At 36.2% G+C, this 25,867-nt stretch overlaps 1 protein-coding gene across 2 annotated transcripts in view; it reads left to right on the top strand.

Annotated features, from left to right (window-relative positions):
• Positions 1–3,011: 3,011 nt before the first annotated feature.
• LOC121384099 (uncharacterized protein DDB_G0292186-like) overlaps positions 3,012–25,867 on the top strand; it is a 45,648-nt gene continuing 22,792 nt past the window's right edge. The window contains exons 1-6 of one of the 2 annotated variants that reach the window (XM_041514332.1): positions 3,012–3,128; positions 18,822–19,102; positions 19,226–20,635; positions 21,151–21,312; positions 23,084–23,356; positions 25,389–25,658. In XM_041514332.1, the coding sequence (XP_041370266.1) occupies positions 18,835–19,102; positions 19,226–20,635; positions 21,151–21,312; positions 23,084–23,356; positions 25,389–25,658 (2,383 nt within the window). In that variant the 5' untranslated portion in view covers positions 3,012–3,128; positions 18,822–18,834. Of the gene's footprint in view, positions 3,129–3,306; positions 3,371–18,821; positions 19,103–19,225; positions 20,636–21,150; positions 21,313–23,083; positions 23,357–25,388; positions 25,659–25,867 lie in introns of those variants that run through there. The other variant, XM_041514331.1, reaches the window with a different exon arrangement.

The raw sequence follows: 25,867 nt of genomic DNA, 5'->3' as shown, positions 1-25,867 counted from the left end.
TTGTTGTTTTTGTCAGTGAAGTGAAGTTTTCTACTGGGATGTATGCGGCCATTGGAACGGATTGAACGCTGGAACGCTTCTCGTTTCGACAGTCTGCACCACCAGGTTGACTTGTTTTTTTCGTGACTCGTATGACGGCAATTCTGCATAACGCCACGGTTGTTCACGTTTAGTCTCTACATGTCCTAGCCTGTCCTAGCAGCACTGGGAGATTGACCGCCCTACTCTAAGAAGAAATAGGAAGCGGGGTCGGCCCCTACTACTCTTTTCTAGACTTTACTTTGTTTTATTGTGATACCATCTCGTATCCTCCGGAGTCGGGCCCGTCCGCACCACTATACCAACCCATGACCACTGGACTATACCCTAGTCTGATTCTCTCTCTCGTTCAGACGGATCCGGCTTCTCAAGATCTGTATTTCAGCACAACACTACACCTTCAACGTCTATTGACTGTCAATCTAGGTTTTCTTGACGGGATGCAACCCATCTCGTCCCTACAAGCTGTGCACCCTAACGGCCTTAACAAGGCCACTCACGTGGACATATAGATCGGACTGTAAACGTTTAGACCTTCGTTCAAAAGTTTATGTCGAAATTACTTTCTTTTTTTAATATTATTAAATAGTCTGATCCTCTCTTCGTTCTCTTATTTATTTTTGGACTGTCCTTCTAAAATGCTCCAAATTATATAAATATTCGACCGAGCAGTCAATTCTTTTTATTTTTGGCTTGTAACTTTTTCTTCTTTTTTTTTCTTCTTTTTTTTAAAATTCTATTAACTTTTTTATTAATTGCTATTTTCAAAATTCTGCCCCCCCCCCCCCCCTCCATCCCGAGTCAGGCCACCGATCTTATCTAATTTCTTTTTGACCACCCGATCTAATCTAGCGACTAAATTTAATGAGTAGAATTTTCTTTATTAATTATATTAATTAAGAGATGCGCATCAAATTTTTAAAGGCCCACTATTTAATTTTTGGATGTAAATTTCAAAATTGTCCGCTTAGTTTTTTTCTGCTCGGGACAAGCCCCTGGCTATCCAGAGACAGGCCCCGGGACGGACATGCTCGAAACTCTAGTGGTATATGAGCATGTAAAAATTATTCGCACTCGCACCCAATCTGCCTTTCACCGTCCTCGTGACATCGTTTTCTTAATATCGGCTGTCCATTAAAGCTGTGCTGAAATACAGATCTTTAGAAGCCGGATTCGTCTGAACGAGAGAGAGAATCAGACTAGGGTATAGTCCAGTCGTCATGGGTTGGTATAGTGGTGCGGACGGGCGCGACTCCAGAGGATAAAACAATAAAACAAAGTAAAGTCTAGAAAAGAGTAGTAGGGGCCGATCCCGCTTCCTATTTCTTCTTAGAGTGGGGCGGTCAATCTTCCAGTGCTGCTAGGACAGGCTCGGGCATGTAGAGACTAATCGCGAACAACCGTGGCGTTTTGCAGAATGGCCGTCATAACGAGTCACGAAAAAAACAAGTCAACATAGTCAGACGAAGAAATGACGTGGAGGCAAGGAATCTCGCTAAAAAAGAATCCAATCTGGTGGTGCAGACTGTCGAAACGAGAAGCGTTCCAGCGTTCAATCAGTTCCAATGGCCGCATACATCCCAGTAGAAAACTTCACTTCGCTGACAAAAACAACGAAGTGAAGGATCCCCAAGTCGAGCCGCGAAAGCACGTGCAGTGTGCACAAGGCAAACAAACACGTCTTACCGCGTCGAGCTCCAGACTGGGAATGGCAGATTGGGTAACAAAAGTGTTACGGTAGGAAGTTTTGAGGCAAGACGTAGCAGAGGGGGACTCTAGCCCCCTCCCAATAATTATGAATAAAAATATTATTGGAAGTAAATCTTAAGGCAGAGATGCATTTTACTTGTTTTATGCAAGACGTTGCATTTCAGGACATCTAGTTTTCAAGATTTTACGGGGGAGCATACCCCCGAACTCCCTAGAAACTTTGCTTTGCGCCCTCAATCTCAGTCAGCCCCCCCCCCCCTCAATGTTTACTTGCTTCCTCCGTGCCTGATATTAGTGGGTGCTATATGGTACGTGGAACGATCGTTGAAAAGAAAGCAAGCGTAACCTATAGATATGTTTAATACAGACGTAAATTCAACAAAAATACATATAAATTAACTATATACAAATGATAATATAATTGGACAAAATAACCAATCACATACCGTACTAGATCGCCAAGGTACCCCTTAGGCCCTATTAACCTCAGAAGGGTTCTTTTGCATTTGGAGCCGATACGTGTAAGGACTGGGTGTGTTCTAAGCATAAAAATACAATTAAATAGCCCAATCGTAACAAGGAAGGAATGTACGTAGTCCTACTCAACACGTTGTAAAGCACTGCCTGGAACGAGAAATAGCCCAACATCTCTTTACTACTGGACAACGGCCCGTAGCCCACAACTCGATGACGTATTCGCACATGGGGTGGGGTAATAGTATTGATTTATCTTTAACCAATTTTTGAAAAGGAGTATCACATTTTCGCTTAATTATATTATGATGTATATATTTTCATTTGTGTGTACCTAGCTGTATAAAAATGTGTAAATAGAGAGAGAGAGAGAGAGAGAGAGAGAGAGAGAGAGAGAGAGAGAGAGAGAGAGAGAGAGAGAGAGAGAGAGAGAACGAACGTTTTATTGATAAATCGATTGGTTGACTGAATAATCTTTGTATTTAAATGGCGGCATAATCTATAGTCCGTCCCATCCTTAAACAAAAATGTTTTTTTTTTGTATATAATTTCAGTTTGCTTTGACGTAAGAAGAAAAATAAAATTGTTTTTAAAATAACAAAAAACCACACCAATTTGTGTGTGCAATTTAAAAAAACAATCGGCTTAGAAATAAATGTAGTAAATTCCATAGTGTGAAAAAAGGCGTGTATTACATTAATATAATTCGGTTTCGGACAACTAGACACATTATGTTGTAGCCTAGGTGTCGCTGCAAATATTTTTGTTAGAAATCGAAAAATGACGATTAGATTTCGGGACACCTCGACAAGTTTCGCCCTACTGCCGATTCTATAATCGTAATCAACCGAGGTGTTCCGAATAATATCAGCCGATCCATAATGATCAAGAGTCAAAGACCAGGGGTAAACTCTGATTAGTTTTGTTTTTATTCCTTGCAAACCAGCCGCGTTTTGATGCTAATTGTTTTAACAAAGTCATAACGTTTATTACATCTTAAATTTCGCATGCAAGTAAAAAAGAAAAGAAAAGAAAAGAAAAATACTTATTTTTCGGGGAAATCAATGGGCGGGGAAATAACTAGTTTCGGTTTCGTTTGTAGTGTTAACCATGAAATGTTTCCTTCTGACAAATTAAGCTGTTTCAGGTTAGTATTTACAATTAAACGATATAGTTAGAATTAAGATTTATTAAACGTTTAAAATAGTGTATTGAGTTAACACTAACTTTAGTATTTTAATAAGAACTAGCCTACCTAACCAGGAAGTCCAAAATTTGTTAAAATTTAACGACCCATTTTGACTCCACCATACATGTATAGAAGATGTGAGATAATGACCCACACACATATTTTGTTTAAATAGATGTTTTTTGCTGCATTCTGGGACATTTTGAAGCAGAAATTTCTTCAGATGACAATGTTTGACAATATTATATTTTGAGCAGGTTTGACACTTAGTTCATCAAGATTAACCTTGACTACATGTGCTTGCATATGCAGTCACGGTTAATCTTGATGAACTAAACAACACCATGCAAATATTGATCGGGCCAAAGTCTGACAAGCCTTACCACTAGCCGTGCTCTATGTTGGATCAGGGCTAGAATGTGCTCTATGTTCAAAGAAAAAAACCCAAGCTGAAACCTGTCAGTTTCAATTTCATACAATTAAAGGCAGGGCCCTGTCCATTGCCAAACTAGCCAACTGCTAATTTTTATATGTTTAGTCTTTGTCTAAAAAATATTCCTTGATTATATTAGCCACATTTTAATAATTTTTCCTTGGCTTAAATCTGGTGATACAGACTTTTAAATTAGTTTCGTTATCTTGGAGATCACTTACAAATAACATTAAACTTAAATATGTCTTTCGACTAGTAAAATCAACACCCCAAATTCTGTTAGGGTAATGACAAAAACGTGAATACAATACTTACAGAAAGAAGGATATGCAAAGAACATGATGCTAAAATGCCATGAAGCCAGAGAAGACCCCTACTTGGGCCTTTTGTATCTTTGAAACACCTCGCAATGCTTAGGCCTAATGGGCAGAGGACAAAAACCATTGTTTCTACTACATTTCATCTCATGTTAACTGTACACAATTTGTTTCTGATCAAACTTTTTTTTCTTTCATGTTTATCGTTCCATATTCATGATTCAAGATGAAAACATACAAATGCCACCGTGATGATTTTTGTTTTACATTATTTGCAGGGGTGCTGCAGACAAATATTTCTTCTTCTTGTGTGCCTATGTTTTTTTATTTAACTACTCCCATCCCCATTTATTTTGGGCTAGGTTAATTCATACATGTATAGATTATTCAGTATTTAAATTTGTATGGATGTGGGTTTTTCTCATTACTATTAATTTTAAATTGATCACTTGTTTTTAAAAGAAAAGACCAACATGGAACTTGTGTCATTGGACATGGTGACTGGGTTACTTTCAGAGATACATGTTCAGTGATAGAAATAAGAAAAACAATTCACTTGTCCACTGGACAAGTATACCACAAAATCTACTTGTCCGCCAACATTTCCACTTGTCCACCTATGTAGGACAGGATGTGGATGCAATTCGCTTGTTACTCTTCACTTCAGATTGCAGGTAATTTCGTAACTCGGGTGACTACACAAAATTGTTTTGTTATAGTCGAGATAGTTTCAGCATAAAAAAGTCATAAAAAATTAGTGTTTTTGTTTAGGATTCAATGAAAACCAGTTAAATTGTTCTCAAGCACATTCCCTTCAGAACACGTCACTGGTTTTCAACTTTCACTTTCAGCTGAAAGCCTGGAAATAATTGTTTAGCAGTGCTTATCGAAATGACCTGTCATAAATGAAAATGTGCCTGTCATCAAATGTTAAAATAATGTTACTGTTGTCCGTTATTAATCGTGTACTGTTACATATACTAGTACATACAAGTTTATATGATGCAGTCAATCTCTTCTAAACAGTACCCTAAACCCATGTGCCAAATTGGGCCCAAGTAAGTTCGATCCATGGGTATCCAATTTACAGGGGGATTGAGGTAAAAGTCTATGTTGTATTCTGTTCAGTGTTAAATATGGAAAAAGTAATAAAACTGTTAAATAACCACGACACTCAAATGTGGATACCATGATGCAATTTAAAAGTAATAAAACTGTTAAATAACAACGACACTCAAATGTGGATACCATGATGCAATTTAAAAGTAATAAAACTGTTAAATAACAACGACACTCAAATGTGGATACCATGATGCAATTTAAAAGTAATAAAACTGTTAAATAACCACGACACTCAAATGTGGATACCATGATGCAATTTAAAAGTAATAAAACTGTTAAATAACCACGACACTCAAATGTGGATACCATGATGCAATTTAAAAGTAATAAAACTGTTAAATAACAACGACACTCAAATGTGGATACCATGATGCAATTTAAAAGTAATAAAACTGTTAAATAACAACGACACTCAAATGTGGATACCATGATGCAATTTAAAAGTAATAAAACTGTTAAATAACAACGACACTCAAATGTGGATACCATGATGCAATTTAAAAGTAATAAAACTGTCAAATAACAACGACACTCAAATGTGGATACCATGATGCAATTTAAAAGTAATAAAACTGTCAAATAACAACGACACTCAAATGTGGATACCATGATGCAATTTAAAAGTAATAAAACTGTCAAATAACAACGACACTCAAATGTGGATACCATGATGCAATTTAAAAGTAATAAAACTGTTAAATAACAACGACACTCAAATGTGGATACCATGATGCAATTTAAAAGTAATAAAACTGTTAAATAACAACGACACTCAAATGTGGATACCATGATGCAATTTAAAAGTAATAAAACTGTTATATAACAACGACACTCAAATGTGGATACCATGATGCAATTTAAAAGTAATAAAACTGTTATATAACAACGACACTCAAATGTGGATACCATGATGCAATTTAAAAGTAATAAAACTGTTATATAACAACGACACTCAAATGTGGATACCATGATGCAATTTAAAAGTAATAAAACTGTTATATAACGACACTCAAATGTGGATACCATGATGCAATTTAAAAGTAATAAAACTGTTAAATAACAACGACACTCAAATGTGGATACCATGATGCAATTTAAAAGTAATAAAACTGTTAAATAACAACGACACTCAAATGTGGATACCATGATGCAATTTAAAAGTAATAAAACTGTTAAATAACAACGACACTCAAATGTGGATACCATGATGCAATTTAAAAGTACTTAGCTTGGGAGGTGGGCGTGCATTTTCATCATCAAACAATTTGATGTTTTGTCGGACTTTTGACATGTTACAATTTCATTTGAAAATGAAATACAGTCGATATCTTTCCACGAATCAAAGCCAAAAACTATATTTTGTTAAATACATGTTAAAAACTTAACAACTAAAAAAATATATTGATTGTCCGGTCACTGCTGAAAGGCCCACAAGATGTAAACGAATTTCATTCATGTTTGCAACTCAAATAACTTTACAATAACAAAGCTAGTGATAAACATAATGAATAAGGTGTACTTTACTTACTTCAAAATAAACGTTTCCATTTAACTTTGGTTGCTTACTTGACAATTTTCAAAAACACAACAAAACCTGAAGAGAAGGTATCGTAGTGACAACTAACCCAGAGTCTCATCCAAGGTAATATTCTGCCATAAATTATGGCTACTACCTACGGGACCGTGTGGTTTCAGAGGTACAATTTACACTAAATAAACACAATGGAACTAGATGATTTGTCCGAGTATGACAAATATTTTGAAAAGTCACTAGCCACGAGTATAACAGTTTAATAAAACAAACACTTAAATCATGTTGTAACTTTCAGTTTTTTGTCGTGTTGTCAAGTGTGATCTATCATCATTGTACCGTTTTTGCTTTTGCCCTCCCCCCGGGGAAAAATAATTGAGCAAACTCATGGTTGATATCTAAACCCACTAAAATCGAAAGAAATGACTTGTAGATGTTTCTTTTGTTTTCGTACGAGCCAACTCCAAGCGTTGTAGATTTATTTTTTTTTTTATCACTTGCCATCGGGATCTCACAAAGTAACTTTTACTGGCCCGAATCCAAAAACCACTGGCCCCGGGCATCGGGCCACCGTATTCTAGAAGTCCTGCGGCACTATCAAAATAATTAAATTTAAATGAGGGTACGACAGTGTGACACACAGTAATAGATGGTTCAGTGTATTCGGTAGTGGGTTATACATTTAGGGCCCTACTATTTATGTCGCCAGGAACGGTGATGCCAATTGCTCAAATACAGGGCATTATCCCGTGTCAGACCGATATCAAAAGAATATAATGGCGACATCTAATCCGTTGTTAATTGATGAACAAAAAAGGTATCATCTTGTATCGGCAGCTGTGATGCATTATCCAGACCACTACACATAATAGGCCAAGCAGAGTCATTACATGTGCGGTTACCAAGTAAATTATTTTCCTGATTGCCGATAACCACATGTCAGTGAAGTGTTAAATTAGAAAACAATAGGTAAATAAAACAAACACTGAAATTCAAAGCATGACTGGGGTTTACTTGATTGAGATTAACCTGTCGTCACATATGTGCGAGATTAACTACCACATGACCTGTCCAACCAATCAAAGCACGCATGTCATTAGACTTATTTTCTGTGCCAGAAATTTGAAAGGGAAAAGTAAACAATGCATGCTGTAACTGTGGTGATGTAGAGATAGTATGTTACTGCAGTTTGCAGACCTAGTTCAAGTGGATTATTATTATATACTGATTGCGTTGTTGATATTATTCGATGACAAACGTCACAATCAAATTTATTAAATGAAATTTCAGCCGAGATAAAAAAAACACGATCGAGCGATAAGGAGGGAGATGGAAACCACTAGCCTGCAGGCTAGTGGTTTTGCGTTTCTCACTAGCCCGAACTTAAAATCCACTAGCCACGGGTGTCGGGCTAGCGGATTTGTCGAACTCTGGATTTGTCCACTGTTCAGTTTAGAAGGATAGGCCAAAACATTCATTTAAAGGAAAAGAAAGAAAGAAAAGTTTTATTTAACAACGCACTCAACACATTTTATTTACGGTTATATGGCATCAGACATATGGTTAAGGACCACACAGATTTGAGAGGATACCCGCTGTCGCCACTACATGGGCTACTCTTTCAGATTAGCAGCAAGGGATCTTTTATTTGCACTTCCCACAAACAGGATAGCACAAACCATGGCCTTTGTTGAACCAGTTATGGATCACTGGTTGGTGCATGTGGTTTACACCTACCCATTGAGCCTTGCGGAGCAATCACTGAGGTTTTGGAGTCGGTATCTGGATTAAAAATCCCATACTTCGACTGGGATCCAAACCCAGTACCAGCCTGTAGACCGATGGCCTAACCACGACGCCACCGAGGCCGGTACTCATTTAAAGGATGCGTTGGTCATAGAGCCATTCGCAATGCATAGGGCATCTTCTGGTCTGTTAATAGACATGGGGAAACTCTTTTTCTTGGAAAACGCCAAGGTAAGTAACAGTTCAAGTAGAAGCACATGCATGATATGGTAAACCCCCCCCCCCCCATTAAATATGCATTTTAAAACGTGCTACATCGCACTGCTTCAACACAGAAATATTTATTCTTAATAATAATTTTGTGATTACCAAAGCTTGGCAAATGACACATTTGTACCACGCAATGTCCATGGCTAGACGCTTATTTAGGCCTATATGAACGATATCTGGAGTGGGAGATGGTCACAACCTCTATGGCGGGAACACAAGCCATATTGTTACTTTTATTTATATAGAACGGGTCTGTTATTTTCAGACTTGTTCTGATAACAAACCAACAATAAACCACGTGATCGGGCTTATTCCGCCTTTTCACGGATCGTAATTTTGTTTTGTCATACAAAATTATTTTAAGTAACTTATTTAATAAATTTTACTGCAGATATATACTTACACCTAAATAATAAAATAATAAATGGTTGTTTGTTTATTTGTGTTTTATTTAACGACGCCTTAACATAATTTATTTATGGTTACTGTATATTGCGTCAGACATATGGTTAAGGACCACACAGATATTGAGAGAGAAAACCTGCTGTCGCCACTTCATGGGCTATTCTTTTTGATTAGCAGCAAGGGATCTTTTATATGCACCATCCCACAGACAGAATAGCACATACCATGGCCTTTGTTACATCAGTTGTGGTGCACGAGAAATAGCCCAAATGGGCCCACCGACGGAAATTGATCCTAGATCGATCGCGCATCAGGCATTAAATGTTAAGTAACATGTTTTTAATCTTATATTAACCTGTCTAACAGGTTTTCGTTTTATCACATTACCAATAATGTAATCAGTAATTCACAAAAGTCAAAGGAAAGCTAATTTTTACATTTGTGGTAAACAGGCAATTACTTCGTTTTAAACTAAAATGACAAAACTAAACTTTTTTCCTTTTTGAAATACAAATAGTATTGAATATAATTTGTTGATCAAATAAATTATTTATGTCAGCCAAAATGTTCCGAGTGGGGAATTCGGAACTCAATCGCAACTGACAGGTATTCCGAATATTCATGAGCTAAGACTATATGTTATCAAGACCATGTTTATTTAACTCTCAAACCACGATATTTGTATAACATTTTACGATGAGACACTGCTGATTTAAAAAAAAAATATATTTTACCTGTCCGCCAGATAACCACTAAGGTAATTTATGCTTGTCCAAGTAAATTTTCACTTGTCGGGACAAACGGACAAATGCTTACTTCGAACGCTGATGTTTGTACACCACAACATTTGAAATAGGCACTTGTCCATTTGTCCTGACCAGTGAAAATTGTTTGCACAAGCAAAATGTACCTTGGTGTTTATCTGGTGGATAAATAAAAATTTTCAATGCAGTTTCACTTTGAGCAATGAAGTGAAATTATAGGTGGACAAGTATATTTGTAGATGTACTTGTCTGTTTTCTGCTTATTTCAATCACTGCACGAGGGCCCGGTAACACAAATAAGTGTAACTAAGTGTCCGATATGTGTGTGCTACATGGATGTAATTATCATTTTACTCCAGTAACTAGCCCGGTAACACAAATAAGTGTAACTAAGTGTCCGATATGTGTGTGCTACATGGACGTAATTATCATTTTACTCCAGTAACTAGCCCGGTAACACAAATAAGTGTAACTAAGTGTCCGATATGTGTGTGCTACATGGACGTAATTATCATTTTACTCCAGTAACTAGCCCGGTAACACAAATAAGTGTAACTAAGTGTCCGATATGTGTGTGCTACATGGACGTAATTATCATTTTACTCCAGTAACTAGCCCGGTAACACAAATAAGTGTAACTAAGTGTCCGATATGTGTGTGCTACATGGACGTAATTATCATTTTACTCCAGTAACTAGCCCGGTAACACAAATAAGTGTAACTAAGTGTCCGATATGTGTGTGCTACATGGACGTAATTATCATTTTACTCCAGTAACTAGCCCGGTAACACAAATAAGTGTAACTAAGTGTCCGATATGTGTGTGCTACATGGACGTAATTATCATTTTACTCCAGTAACTAGCCCGGTAACACAAATAAGTGTAACTAAGTGTCCGATATGTGTGTGCTACATGGACGTAATTATCATTTTACTCCAGTAACTAGCCCGGTAACACAAATAAGTGTAACTAAGTGTCCGATATGTGTGTGCTACATGGACGTAATTATCATTTTACTCCAGTAACTAGCCCGGTAACACAAATAAGTGTAACTAAGTGTCCGATATGTGTGTGCTACATGGACGTAATTATCATTTTACTCCAGTAACTAGCCTGGTAACACAAATAAGTGTAACTAAGTGTCCGATATGTGTGTGCTACATGGACGTAATTATCATTTTACTCCAGTAACTAGCCCAGTAACACAAATAAGTGTAACTAAGTGTCCGATATGTGTGTGGTACATGGACGTAATTATCATTTTACTCCAGTAACTAGCCCGATAACACAAATAAGTGTAACTAAGTGTCCGATATGTGTGTGCTACATGGACGTAATTATCATTTTACTCCAGTAACTAGCCCGATAACACAAATAAGTGTAACTAAGTGTCCGATATGTGTGTGGTACATGGACGTAATTATCATTTTACTCCAGTAACTAGCCCGATAACACAAATAAGTGTAATTAAGTGTCCGATATGTGTGTGCTACATGGACGTAATTATCATTTTACTCCAGTAACTAGAATAATGCATAGAGCACACTTTGCATCTTTGTAAAATCTTTGATGTCTGTAGTGGATAAGAACGTGTACATATCGATTTAAGAAGCAACAATTGGCTCTCTGCATGTAATATATGTACATGTATGTATGTATTGATGTATGAATATCTATATATTGTATGTATGTCAAGGTTGACTATTACATACATAGATATTAACGCACTGGCGCAGGGGATAATTAAATCCTTTCTGGCCTCAAAAATTGTCCCATGTCGTTGCTGGGACTCGAACCTGTGGCACCGATTCGCCCGCAAATTGCAAGACTAACCACGATACGCTCTGAGCTATCGAAGCTTCCATAAAAGGAAGTTTCTTTAACTCAACCATATGCATGGGGCCTACAGTCTACGCGGTTGATCCCGCTTACGTGCATGAAACAGTGGGCAGACCTGGCACTGGCTAGTATGTATTGATGTATGAATATCTATATATTGTATGTATGTCGAGGTTGACTATTACATACATAGATATTAACGCACTGGCGCAGGGGATAATTAAGTCCTTTCTGGCCTCAAAAATTGTCCCATTCTGTTGCTGGGACTCGAACCTGTGGCACCGATTCACCCGCAAATTGCAAGACTAACCACGATACGCTCTGAGCTATCGAAGCTTCCATAAAAGGAAGTTTCTTTAACTCAACCATATGCATGGGGCCTACAGTCTACGCGGTCGATCCCGCTTACGTACAGGAATGTTTTAAAACCTAAAAAATATATATTTTCTAATTTTGCCCCAGGGATTCGAAATTGATTTTAAATTGACCATTGTGATATACAAAATATAACTGTTTTTCGGTCAGTCTTGTTTTAAATTTATTTGGCTAGTACTATGTTTTGTTTACAGCCGGATACGATGTATTTGTTTTAAAAAAAAATTGTTAGGAAAGGGATAACAACAAACCAACCACTGAAAAATGGACCGGCTTAGAGGCTTACATGTATGTATGTATGTATGTATGTATGTATGTATGTATGTATGTATGTATGTATGTATGTATGCATGCATGCATTCTTTTCAGCATGTAACTATTCCACAATTATACATTTCATAAACGAAGTAAAGCAAAACATGAATTTACCAATGTCAACAAAAGAAAATTAAATTTTACATCTGACGACAACAATCTGTTGCCAAAGATAACTGTAAATATAAATATGGTATATTAATGCCAAAACATATTAGTAAACAATTGGGGTCATTCAAATATTACGTAACGCTCGAGGGGGTGGTGGGTTTAGGTCCAAAGGCTATGTACATGTAGCTTTACATGGGTGGGTGGGTGGGTTTATTGAATAGCATTACGAAATGCATATTTTTCATAAACGCTCTCGCGGTGACAGTGTTTAACATAGGTAGTTTCCATCAATCTTTATCTAGTGCCATGTATATAAGAGGACAGCCATGCCAGAGAAAATCCTTTACTGGAGAGTTCTTCCTTGCATCACCACAAAGAGGACTAAGCATTTTGAGGTGTGTGATTTTTCACTCACCATGGTATTTCAAAAGCCAAGGACTGGGATATACAGCAGGTGTCAGTTATTTCCTGTATCACCAATAATGATAGCTACTACAGTCAGATTCTATCATGTGACATCAAATCTAAAATTTAAATGATCTCAATTTTAGATTAAAAATAAATATAGGAAATATTTTTGAAATTATTATGTTGTTAATGCCAATAAGAATGATGATTTCTTAATTGGACGTTTTAATCTGGTTGTCTTGAAGTACACAGTGTAGATTCAGGTGGATCCATTATATTCACTCTTATTTCTTTTAGGTTTATTGGGATATGAACAAAACAACACAAAAACAAAACAATGTATAAACTGTGTGAAGCTTCACACAAAAGTTTGCCATTAATCTTTTATTTTGTTCAAACCCAGATGAACCAAAAACAAATAACAGACAGTCCTTATAAATACATTTTTAACAAACTTATTAGTAAAAAGATGAACAAAATCATATTTTGTTTTTAATTTTGTTTTGGTTCTAGAACAATAAGTAGAGATTATTATACGAGTTTGTGTGTTGTACTGATTTTACGAAATGAGTGTCAGGATTAGTGTATTACCCGAGTGAGAGCGAAGGTAATACGTGATTTTACGAAACGAGTGTCGGGATTAGTGTATTACCCGAGTGAGAGCGAAGGTAATACGTGATTTTACGAAACGAGTGTCGGGATTAGTGTATTACCCGAGTGAGAGCGAAGGTAATACGTGATTTTACGAAACGAGTGTCGGGATTAGTGTATTACCCGAGTGAGAGCGAAGGTAATACGTGAATCATGACATGAGTCTCGTAAAAACAGTACGATTCGCACGCGAGTGTAATAATTTCTTTATTATCCACATTATCAAAAATATTATTTTCGTGAATAACGAGCTAGGACCATTTCAAAACATTTCAAATGTAACTAAAAAGAGATGACGAAACAACACAATTTTTTCGAAGTGACGTCATTTTGATAATCGGTTACACTGTGAAATCCACATTAAGTTACACAATTACGTCATTCGTTGTGCATGCAAAACACACTTGGATCATACTGGTTATATTTCCCTGAATATCTTGAACTATGTGGATATAACACTCAATGCTAGCTACTATAAAATGATGTCATCTTATGTGACATTCCCTGACATTATTTTTACATTCATTGAGGAATGAACAAATTTGTGTTGATCATTGGAACAATGGGATGCCAACTGTTATGAATGTAAGAAAAATTTAACTCTTAAAAAAAAAGACAAAAACAAGTCTTATATATTTCAATGAGCCATCTAAATATATAAGAGTTATGTTATGTGAATGAATTTATTGATTAAACTGAGGAGTACAACCAACAATGAAGCATTGTTTAATTATTCCCAATTTTGTAATGGGCACCAAGGAACTTATTTTTGGGACTATTGATATTCCCTCAACCCTTTGACACTTATTTTTGGGACTATTGATATTCCCTCAACCCTTTGACACTTATTTTTGGGACTATTGATATTCCCTCAACCCTTTGACACTTATTTTTGGGACTATTGATATGCCCTCAACCCTTTGACACTTATTTTTGGGACTATTGATATTCCCTCAACCCTTTGACACTTATTTTTGGGACTATTGATATTCCCTCAACCCTTTGACACTTATTTTCCAGTGATGATCAGTTCACTAAATTCAATAAAAACGATATGCTCTTATGGATCATTCACACTTTCCTTTTCATACAGAAGTCATCTGAAATTTTAATGATTAATTTAAATTCATATGAGCACTTTAAGCCCTCTCCCCCTGCATATGCCTTGTACAAATAGGACAATGCTCATTGTTTTCAGTATTATTGTTGCCATACATGTTTCTTATAATACATATATGTACATTATGTCATTTTGACCGAGGTACCACATTAATGGTCAGCACACCTGGTCAATCATTGGCTGAATTCAGGTCAATAACTTCTAAAATGATTTAATTCAGTGATTTAATTTTGATTGAAATGGTCATAGTAAGAATTCCCTGTTCCCTGTTAATGAGCAATACCAATACAATGTGTCGTCAGTGAGCCAGTGTGGGCTACCTGGTCTAAATGAATGTGGCATTACTTTGTATCCTCTTCCAACCAGTGCTACATGTATGAAGTCTTTGGGAAAGTACATATAAAATACCTCTTGTCAGCACTTTTATTTTTTAAGTACAAGGCAAAGCAAAATTTTGATTGACTAAGAGTAAGATCTGATAAAAAAAACCCAGTTCAGTGGTTGGCACTAGCAATATATTTAACTGAAAGCAGCAAGTTTCTCATTTCACTCTCTAGACTAAATGTTGCAGCTATTCTATGTTAGGCAAATTTTGATTTCTGACATTTCTAGTCAATTACAAATTTAATGAAATGCATTTGTTATGGTTGGGTCCACAAAATATTCCCTTATTTGTTGTCCAGGTAGGTGATGTTCATTGTTGAAGATAGATTACATAGTGAAATGCATTTCACTACTGGTTACATCCCATTCTCAGTAAGTTTACACGTGTCCAGAAAGGTGATGTGACATAACATGACCTTTTACTATAATTACATAGTGAAATGCATTTGTTATGGTTGGGTCATCACACGTTTACTATGTCCAAGTAGGTGATGTTAATTTACTATGAATTACATGAAAAGTGAAATGCATTTGTTAAATGGTTTTCTCTACCTCCACCGTTTGTGTCCAGGTAGGTGATGTTAATTTACTATAATAATTACATAGTGAAATGCATTTGTTATAGTGAAATGCATTTGTCCATAGGTGGGTCCTATAATTACATAGTGAAATGCATTTGTAGGTGATGTTTGTTTCCAGGTAGGTGATGTTAATTTACTATAATTACATAGTGAAATGCAATTGTTATGGTTGGGTCCACCATTTGTCTCCAGGTAGGTGATGTTAATTTACTATAATTACATAGTGAAATGCATTTGTTATGGTTGGGTCCACCGTTTGTCTCCAGGTAGGTGATGTTAATTTACTATAATTACATAGTGAAATGCAATTGTTATGGTTGGGTCCACCGTTTGTTTCCAGGTAGGTGATGTTAATTTACTATAATTACATAGTGAAATGCATTTGTTATGGTTGGGTCCACCGTTTGTCTCCAGGTAGGTGATGTTAATTTACTATAATTACATAGTGAAATGCATTTCTTATGGTTGGGTCCACCGTTTGTCTCCAGGTAGGTGATGTTAATTTACTATAATTACATAGTGAAATGCATTTGTTATGGTTGGGTCCACCGTTTGTGTCCAGGTAGGTGATGTTAATTTACTATAATTACATAGTGAAATGCATTTGTTATGGTTGGGTCCACCGTTTGTCTCCAGGTAGGTGATGTTAATTTACTATAATTACATAGTGAAATGCATTTGTTATGGTTGGGTCCACCGTTTGTGTCCAGGTAGGTGATGTTAATTTACTATAATTACATAGTGAAATGCATTTGTTATGGTTGGGTCCACCGTTTGTCTCCAGGTAGGTGATGTTAATTTACTATAATTACATAGTGAAATGCATTTGTTATGGTTGGGTCCACCGTTTGTCTCCAGGTAGGTGATGTTAATTTACTATAATTACATAGTGAAATGCATTTGTTATGGTTGGGTCCACCGTTTGTCTCCAGGTAGGTGATGTTAATTTACTATAATTACATGGTGAAATGCATTTGTTATGGTTGGGTCCACATCCACCGTTTGTCTCCAGGTAGGTGATGTTAATTTACTATAATTACATAGTGAAATGCATTTGTTAATGTTGGGTCCACCGTTTGTCTCCAGGTAGGTGATGTTAATTTACTATAATTACATAGTGAAATGCATTTGTTATGGTTGGGTCCACCGTTTGTGTCCAGGTAGGTGATGTTAATTTACTATAATTACATAGTGAAATGCATTTGTTATGGTTGGGTCCACCGTTTGTCTCCAGGTAGGTGATGTTAATTTACTATAATTACATAGTGAAATGCATTTGTTATGGTTGGGTCCACCGTTTGTCTCCAGGTAGGTGATGTTAATTTACTATAATTACATCTATAGTGAAATGCAATTGTTATGGTTGGGTCCACCGTTTGTCTCCAGGTAGGTGATGTTAATTTACTATAATTACATAGTGAAATGCATTTGTTAATGTTGGGTCCACCGTTTGTCTCCAGGTAGGTGATGTTAATTTACTATAATTACATAGTGAAATGCATTTGTTATGGTTGGGTCCACCGTTTGTCTCCAGGTAGGTGATGTTAATTTACTATAATTACATAGTGAAATGCATTTGTTATGGTTGGGTCCACCGTTTGTGTCCAGGTAGGTGATGTTAATTTACTATAATTACATAGTGAAATGCATTTGTTATGGTTGGGTCCACCGTTTGTCTCCAGGTAGGTGATGTTAATTTACTATAATTACATAGTGAAATGCATTTGTTATGGTTGGGTCCACCGTTTGTGTCCAGGTAGGTGATGTTAATTTACTATAATTACATAGTGAAATGCATTTGTTATGGTTGGGTCCACCGTTTGTCTCCAGGTAGGTGATGTTAATTTACTATAATTACATAGTGAAATGCATTTGTTATGGTTGGGTCCACCGTTTGTCTCCAGGTAGGTGATGTTAATTTACTATAATTACATCTATAGTGAAATGCAATTGTTATGGTTGGGTCCACCATTTGTCTCCAGGTAGGTGATGTTAATTTACTATAATTACATGGTGAAATGCATTTGTTATGGTTGGGTCCACATCCACCGTTTGTCTCCAGGTAGGTGATGTTAATTTACTATAATTACATAGTGAAATGCATTTGTTATGGTTGGGTCCACCGTTTGTGTCCAGGTAGGTGATGTTAATTTACTATAATTACATAGTGAAATGCATTTGTTATGGTTGGGTCCACCGTTTGTGTCCAGGTAGGTGATGTTTACTATAATTACATAGTGAAATGCATTTGTTATGGTTGGGTCCACCGTTTGTCTCCAGGTAGGTGATGTTTACTATAATTACATAGTGAAATGCATTTGTTATGGTTGGGTCCACCGTTTGTGTCCAGGTAGGTGATGTTAATTTACTATAATTACATAGTGAAATGCATTTGTTATGGTTGGGTCCACCGTTTGTCTCCAGGTAGGTGATGTTTATTACTATAATTACATAGTGAAATGCATTTGTTATGGTTGGGTCCACCGTTTGTGTCCAGGTAGGTGATGTTAATTTACTATAATTACATAGTGAAATGCATTTGAACTGTTACTTCTTTAACATCTTCTCCAAAACTATTTGACCAAATTCTAACCAAATTTTGTTGGAAGCTTTCTTCCTTGATTGTCTCTCTGTAAACTTTTCGCTTGCGGGACAAAACTTTCTTATCAATTCATATAGGATCATCAAACCTTGAATACAACTACAACTTAACAGAATTTACACTGCCAATATAAATGTGTCACCATGGTACCCATGCTACAACACTGTTTCCTTTCTAATGAAAAACAATAATATTTTTAATCAGACATCAACATCTCCAGTGAGTGCAGTGTCATCAGTAGTTGGTATAAAATAAACTCTTAATCCATCCCACTGCAGAAATGTCACAATTATAATCCAATCATATACAGGTATATAACACATTCAATAATTTGTGTGCTTCTCCATCAAACTCCCGATGGGCATGTCATGTTCCTCATTGGTACACTTACAAGTATTACTTTTTAAAAGTTACATATTATTTTAATTTTTTAGGTAAGATTCAGGAATGGATCAGCCTGAAAATAGTAACAGTGATGTTGACCCAGATGCACATGACAAGGATAATAACAGAGAAAGCCAAAACTTGAGTATTGATAGTGATAAAATAAGTGCAGACTCTAGCGTTTTATCAAGGGAGATAACTCAGCAAGGTGTTAATGACAGTGCATCATCTGTGGAGACAAGTCAGGACCAAGCCAGTGGACATTTCAGTGTTCAAGTTGATAAAAACAGTGGAGACAACAATATATTATCAATGGAGATAACTCAGCAAGGTGTTAATGACAGTGCATCGTCTGTGGAGACAAGTCAGGACCAAGCCAGTGGACATTTCAGTGTTCAAGTTGATAAAAACAGTGGAGACAACAATATATTATCAATGGAGATAACTCAGCAAGGCGATACAGGACAAAGTCACGATGATAACGAATGCAGTGGTACAACTGTTAACGATGGTTCATCATCAGTGGAGACAAGTCAGGACCCAGCCAGTGGACATTTCAGTGTTCAAGATGATAAAAACAGTGGAGACAACAATATATTATCAATGGAGATAACTCAGCAAGGCGATACAGGACAAAGTCACGATGATAACGAATGCAGTGGTACAACTGTTAACGACGGTTCATCATCAGTGGAGACAAGTCAGGACCCAGCCAGTGGACATTTCAGTGTTCAAGATGATAAAAACAATGGAGACAACAATATATTATCAATAGAGAAAACACCGCAAGGCAATACAGGACAAAGCCATAAAAATAATGAGTGTATGGATGATGACTGTGTATCATCAATGGAGATAAGTCAGAAACAAGCCACAGGAGTTCAAAGTGATAAAATTAGTGGAGACACCAATGAATTGTCAAGGAAAATAAATTGGCAAGTAGATGTTGGATGTCACAGTGAGGGAGACCAAAGCAGTGATAATAATGAATTTAGTGATGCAGCTCCCCCTGAAAATGTCGGAGATAATGATGACACTGGAGAAAGCTCTGATGAATTCCTTGATGCACGTAATGATCATGAATTATCTGTAGAAGAGAAGACTAAGGAACATGCTGTTGGAAATTTTGATTTTCAAGGTGGAGAAGAAGAAAACAAAAAGATGATTAATCTTTTGCCAGAACAAGAAAGTCAGATTAATAATCAGTTCAATGTACAACAGAATCAAGGTCCTCAACAGGGAAATATGTCAGGCAATCAATATGGAGTACAACATGGTCAAGGCTATCAAACAGGTCCTTATTCTCAAGAGGTATTTATGCCAGCTCAAAAGCAACAAGGTTACCCAAATCCTATGCCAAATCAACAACAGAATCCAGGTCTTGCCTTGTATCCTCGACAGCAAGGCTATGCACCGTTGATGCCACAGCAGCAACAGAATCAAGCCTGGCCTCCACCAAGAGGTGCACCACCACCTGGACATGGTTACATGAATCCCATGTCGCGTCCAGAGGGATTTTCACCAGCCCAAGGACCACCAGGCTATATGGGTCCCATGCCGCGTCCACAGGGAGGACCACCAGGCTATATGAGTCCCATGCCGCGTCCACAGGGAGGACCACCAGGCTATATGAGTCCCGTACCACGTCCACAGTACCAGACTCCACCATCTGCACCAGGTCCTGCTTGGTCTCCACCAAGACATGGACCAGCTCCTAGACACATGACAAATCCTTACCCATATGAGCAAGATGACCACTCTGAGCATACAGCATTTCCTCAGAATCCACCGGCACAAGTTGCTCCAGATTCACAATCATCGCATCAGCCATCAAATGATCCGCCTGCTTCTCAACATGAGCAAGGTATATTTAGCCATTTAGATTTTGATATTAGTCACATGATTAAAAAAACCACAGCAAAAATAACAGTATTGCTGTACTGTAGTGTCTGCTGATAACTAGTTACGGGATCAAAATGTGATATTGTCCATTTGTTATACCACGTGATTTGTACAAATGATAGGTGCAATAATATTTTCTCATGTTTCTGGCAAAGTCATCAGAAGTGCTCCACCTCACAATTAAAATAAAGAAAAAATTATTTAATATGCATCTAGATGGACCAGTATTAATGTCATTATTTAAATGTCTAGCTTCAAAATCTTATCAGCAAGCTTCAAAATCTTATTAAAATACATTTGTAACTGCCAGGTTAGTATGAAAATATGAAGATTCATGAAATAGTTTATCACTAACAGCAAGTTTAAAAAACATATTCCCTTTATGTTTTATTTTTTATTATTATTTTTTTTTTTATCCAGATTTTGGAAGTGAAATTTAATAAATGAACTCATTGTTAAATGTGTTTTCTTTCACAGGTTCCACAACTATCCGAGTTTTTGGCTTTGGGAAAGCCATTTCACCTGATTTTATCAAGTCTCACTTTTCCAGTGAAAATAATTCTGGTGGAGGTGATATTAAGGAGTTCAAACATGATTCTAAGAAAAATGCTGTTTACATTACTTTTTATGATGAGAAAGGTTTGATCTTTTAGAGTATTAACTATTATGCACTTGCTTACTATTAACAACAGTGGAGCCTGTTTATAAAAATGTAGACTACTGTATATATTTAAATAGGTAAATACATGTACATACAATAATTTCAACCCTTTGTCAAAGTTGTACTCTGGTGAAGGTTTTTTGGGCTGCTCACAACAAGTCTTTGTCTTAGAACTGAAGAAGAGTATACTACATGGTCGGCTGAGTTTTGCTGAATGGTAAAACAGACATGCATGACAATGTTTTGTTAATATTCCTCCCAGTAAGTCAGAAATAAGTTTACATTTTTTGCCAATCTGATTAAAATTAGCTCAACTGGTCTACCAGTAGATCTTACAGCATTGCATGGACTCCCATGTCCAGGTGACATTTCATCTATAAATAACAATTTAAATATCGACCAATTACACTTCGCTTTTTATAGCATTATTCGGGAGCATACAAATTCTGAAAATATCGGGTGAGACTATTTATGCAATAGGCGAACCTGTTGGTCTATTTCAACATTAAAAAATAGGAGGAAAAATGCAGTAATAAACTCTGGATTGTATACTAGTATAAACAGATTTTATGGCTATACCATCACATTGTTTTTTTCGTCTTGAAACTAATTTTATTTAAAATTTTATAATGAAATTAGTTTCTGGCATACTTCGTAATTCACCCGAATCATTTTATATACCCTCGGCATAATCCCGAATGTTTTTTGTTTTTTTTTCAAATCGCTGGCATGATTTTGCAAGTAAGGTTTTGATTGGTCGAATGAAAGGTCAACTGGACATGAGCTCCAACGGGGTGCTGTTAGATCCACAAGTAATAGTAATTAACCAGTGGAGCTAATTTTATCAGATTGATTTTTTACCTATACAAAATAAATCACCATTAATTGTTAAATTGGCTACAAAACAAAACAAGCTAACTGTCCAATGATGTATCATGTTTATCCTCAAAGCAGCTGAGTATAGTTCAGGGGCCTAATTCACTAAACTCTCGCAACTTTGCGATCTTGCAGTGCAATGCTAAAAGACTTGCAAAGAGGATGCTTTGTTGTCTAGTAGAGCCTAAGAGACCTTTGTGAATTAGGCCCACTAAACTCTCGCAACTTTGCGATCTCACATTGCACTGCTAAAAGACTTGCAAAGAGGATGCTTTGTTGTCTAGTAGAGCCTAAGAGACCTTTGTGAATTAGGCCCACTAAACTCTCGCAACTTTGCGATCTCGCAGTGCAATGCTAAAAGACTTGCAAAGAGGATGCTTTGTTGTCTAGTAGAGCCTAAGAGACCTTTGTGAATTAGGCCCCTGAAACCTACATGCTGAACTGAGAAAATTCTTTACTTTAGTCAATTGGTCTGCTCTTTCAGCTGCTTTCATCGGTGGTTTCTGTTTGTCAGGTGTGTATTTAGTAGATTACACCATCTGGCCATAAAAAGAATACACATTGTTAACATTTCAGAGTATTGTGTGTACATGTACCTTTTTTGACCAGTCTGGTAGACTATAAGTTTGTCTCAGTGTCTTGTGACCACCTATATATATTCAGTATTTACAAATGATTATGCCCCCTCCCCCAAGTCCAGTACGTATATCTCTGATGGGCCTGGTAGCCTATAGATAATTTTGGAAATGCTTACAATTTTTTTTATAGGCATTTGAAATTGCAATATTGTATTGTATTGTGTTGTGTTCTGTTGTATTAATTTATTATATATTCATGTTGTTTCTAGCTTATTTGTTTTAAATACTGTTTCAGTAGCGAAAAGAGTATTGTCGAAAAAGTCGCACAAAATTCACAAACAAAAATTGAAAGTGGAACTTTATGACGAGTCAACAGTTGAAGAAAAGAAGACCGAACCGATCAACTCCATTATCGTTAGAGGGAAGGAGAGAGCTCTTAAAGATGAAGATGTAGAAACTGTTGAAATGTACTTTGAGAATAAGAGGAAGTCAGGTGGAGGAAGCATTGAAAAACTTCAACATGACAAGAACAAAAAAGCTATTTACATAACCTTTGAAGAAGAAGGAGGTCAGTGTTTTAAATAGACAATACTGCATGAGTGGCCTTTAGATACCATTTATCTTACGAGTTGTTTTAAAATGTACCTAATGAGTGAAAGAAAGTTGGATATGTTTTTAAACAAGTTGTAAGATAAATGGCATCTAACTGACATGAATGTAGTATTTTATTTCTTACATATCTTCAGAAAACAGTTCTAAAATAAATTTACATACCTTTTTCAACTAAAACCTATGTACGGCTCTAGTGCTTAAAGTTAACTTGTGTGTCACATCTAGTGATCGATTTGTACCATGCTTTTCCATTGGGTAGTATGGCATTGGTGACCTGGTCATCACCTAGGTGCAGCCAGTCGTATGTCTGTAAAATGTCATCACATGTATATGTGTATCATGTGTTATCAAAAATTGATGTTCTCATTGGGTAGTAATAAATATATTTATCAACTATGGATTGAAGAAATGATATTGTTGAGGTCAGTAATAAAATATATTTATCACTTGGATTGAAGAAATGATATCGACCAGTAATAAAATATGTTTATCAACTATGGATTGAAGAAATTGATATTGTTGAGGTCAGTAATAAAATATATTTATCAACTATGGATTGAAGAAATTGATATTGTTGAGGTCAGTAATAAAATATATTTATCAACTATGGACCGAAGAAATTGATATTGTTGAGGTCAGTAATAAAATATATTTATCAACTATGGACCGAAGAAATTGATATTGTTGAGGTCAGTAATAAAATATATTTATCAACTATGGACCGAAGAAATTGATATTGTTGAGGTCAGTAATAAAATATATTTATCAACTATGGATTGAAGAAATTGATATTGTTGAGGTCAGTAATAAAATATGACTTGCAACACATTAAACATTCCATCCACTCGGACATTTTATTCGCAAGTGCCGCTCTATGCACAACGCATGTGCAGTACAACTTGCTGAGCTGGACCAATCAAAAACTAACTAATAACTAATTATAATAAACTAAAGGGGCTGATTATAATACTGTAACAGTATAAATTAAAGCTACAGATTAACAATCTCCACTGTACTTTCTTTTCTTCAATGATATAGTAGTTTTTGTTCTACTCTAATGTCCATACAGTTCATGATACACACATGTCCATTTTTACTATGTATACTAATTATATAACTTGCCTTTCTTTAAAACAAAATGATATAGTAGTTTTCTGCCATCTTTTTGCTCATGCTCTGCTACCATTAATAAAATATGACTTACAACACATTACATGTTTCGTCCACTCGTACATTTTATTCGCAAGTGCTGCTCTATGCACAATGCATGTGCAGGACAACTTGCTGAATTGGACCAATCAAAAACTAACTAATAAGTCACTATAATAAACTAAAGGGGCTGTTTATAATAAGAGTTAGGAGATCCCGCAAATGTCATTTTAGACCGAAGGCGTTAGCCTGAGGTAAAAAATGAAACATTTGCGGGCATCAAATAGACAGTAACACCTGCAAATCTAAAAACTCCATATGGTTATGTCCATTGTAAACTGGATCGTTTTTCAACAGATCTAAGTGTATATTTGGTATTTCTTGAAAAAAAATAATTGGCTACAATCTAACTGTAGACCCTTAAATCGTCAACTTTTTCTGTTCCAATTGCTAATAACATCACTTTCTAATGACGTCATTAGCTTTCTGGGTGTTATTGTCTATTTGATCCCGGAAAAAGAATGTAATTAACCAATCACAATACAGAACTCACTTGCCATTAGTTTACAGTATAAATTAAAGCTACAGGTTAACAGCCAAAACCCCTGATATTGCCTGAAATATGGTCAATAATTGTTTTGTTACATAATGTCATCCATAAGACACATACATTGGCTATAATAGCTTGTTCTGAACGTGTACGATAAAGCACTTGACCGTGACTAGTCTCAGGAAAGTGATGAGGAGCATGAGTGACAGCTCCCCTTCAACTGAAACTGTGTAAACTGTCTGTAATGCATCATACATGTCACAGCTTCTTCATAACTTTCTTATTTTAGTTGCTCAAAGTGTATTGAGAAAAGTTCACAAAATTGGCAAGACAACTCTAAAAGTGGAACTTTATAACCAGTCAACAGTTGACGAAAAGAAGACAGAACCGATCAACTCCATTGTTGTTAGAGGGAAGGAGAGAGCTCTTAAAGATGAAGACGTAGAAACTGTTGAATTGTACTTTGAGAATAAGAGGAAGTCAGGTGGAGGAAGCATTGAAAAACTTCAACATGACAGGAAAAAAAAAGCTATTTACATAATCTTTGAAGAAGAAGGAGGTTCGTGTTTTAGTGATGTATTTTGTACCATATATCTTCGCCTGTAACTGAGCTCATGATTTTGTTATATTTTATTTTATAATGCTCTAAAATGCTCCCAGAAGTCCTAATTTTCCACACTGTCCCAAACCCTCCATTCACCCCATGCTGTCTTATTTCTAGTAGGCCATATTTTTTCATAGCAGGCCATATTTCTTTGGCCTGCTATT

The sequence above is a fragment of the Gigantopelta aegis genome, chromosome 10 (assembly GCF_016097555.1).
Source record: "Gigantopelta aegis isolate Gae_Host chromosome 10, Gae_host_genome, whole genome shotgun sequence".
NCBI classification, from domain to species: Eukaryota; Metazoa; Mollusca; class Gastropoda; order Neomphalida; family Peltospiridae; genus Gigantopelta; species Gigantopelta aegis.
The sequence above is the reverse complement of the archived record's forward strand: the minus strand, read 5'-3'. Positions and strand labels throughout refer to the sequence as shown.